The 1,258-nt window shown below is 39.3% G+C and overlaps 1 protein-coding gene across 1 annotated transcript in view; it reads right to left on the bottom strand.

The window, feature by feature from the left end:
• LOC102295694 (complement C3) overlaps nt 1–1,258 on the bottom strand; it is a gene marked incomplete in the record, with an annotated part of 24,331 nt that overhangs the window by 14,092 nt on the left and 8,981 nt on the right. Inside the window, 2 exon segments of the mRNA XM_042224530.1 lie at nt 1–146; nt 1,129–1,244. Of these exon segments, the coding sequence (XP_042080464.1) occupies nt 1–146; nt 1,129–1,244 (262 nt within the window).

Here is a 1,258-nt window from a genome sequence, read left to right as displayed (position 1 = left end):
ATGATTTTCATTGGTTGAGGATTATTGACTGTATTGATAGTAAGCCTCGCCATGCCATTAGCTGCGGTAAAGCCTTGGACATCACCTGGGTCAATCATCACTGAAACACCTTGTGCAGGAGAGCCATCAGGATTCAAAACCTCAATCTGCAAAACAAAGCAAAACAACAATGATTTTTATCATTTTTATCATTTTATCTACTCTTTTTGACCATCTTTATACTTCTCCGTCAACGCTGTCAAAGCAAATATTCACATTTTTCACAATGCCTGTCACAATCCTGGTAGTGGCGATTTTACGATTTTCTTTCATGTTTATTTTCTTGTTCTTTCTCTTTTCATGGGGAGAAGGGGGGGAGGGGGGGGGCTCTGTCATGATCCTGGGTCTTTTGACCTAGCGTTTTGAGTTTTAGTTTATTTTTTATGTTTATGGTTTATGTTTAAGTTCATTAGGTTATCTAAGTTCATTTGTTTATTAGATTCCCCTTGTGTCTTCTACCCCTGTGTTTTAGTCTCCCTTTGCCCTTTATGTGTTTCATGCTGCATGTCTTATGTTTTCAAGTTTGTATTGTCATGTCTGCGTCTCATGTTTCCTCTTTTATTTTGAAGGTCCATGTCCTACGTCAGTGTAGTCAGCTTTGCTTCCTTTGTTTCATAAGTGTCAGCTGTTTCCCCATGTGTTTCCACTTCCCCTAATCACCCTTGTGTGTATTTAGTCTGTGTGTTTCTGCTCATTCTTTGTCAGGTTGTCTGTTGTTCACGTCACGTTTCCATGTTTCATGTATTGTTCCATCCAGGCCACGTTTCATGTTGAGGGGTTTTCATGTTTGTTTATAGGTCACCCAGTTTAGGTTAATGTTAGTTTTGCTTCAGTTTTCTTTGCCCTTTGTTTGTACCTTTTTTACCTGCCCCATTAAACGGCTCGCTTTTTGTTAATATTCAAGTTTTGTTCCCTGTTCCTTGGAATCTGCGTTATGGGTCCTTTTCGTCAATCCATACCGTCTGCCTCTGCCAGACTGTGACAATGCCATCCAGTGGTCATTTCTAAAGTGACCATTTATGTATCTCAGATCATCTAACCATAGTTTTTTTTTTTTACAAACATGCAAATAAAGGTAATTCACATTACCGCAACATCGAAGGACATTCCTGGTTTGAAATATCTGGACGTTTTCTTGAAGTGGATGGTGTAAGGTGATGTAACAATCTGAATACCTGTCAGCTCTGCCTCTGCCATTTCACTTCCTGTACAAACAATT

Source organism: Haplochromis burtoni, unplaced genomic scaffold (assembly GCF_018398535.1).
Source record: "Haplochromis burtoni strain Fernald_Lab_line unplaced genomic scaffold, NCSU_Asbu1 Contig_140, whole genome shotgun sequence".
NCBI lineage: Eukaryota > Metazoa > Chordata > Actinopteri > Cichliformes > Cichlidae > Haplochromis > Haplochromis burtoni.
This window is presented reverse-complemented; position numbering and strand designations above follow the sequence as displayed.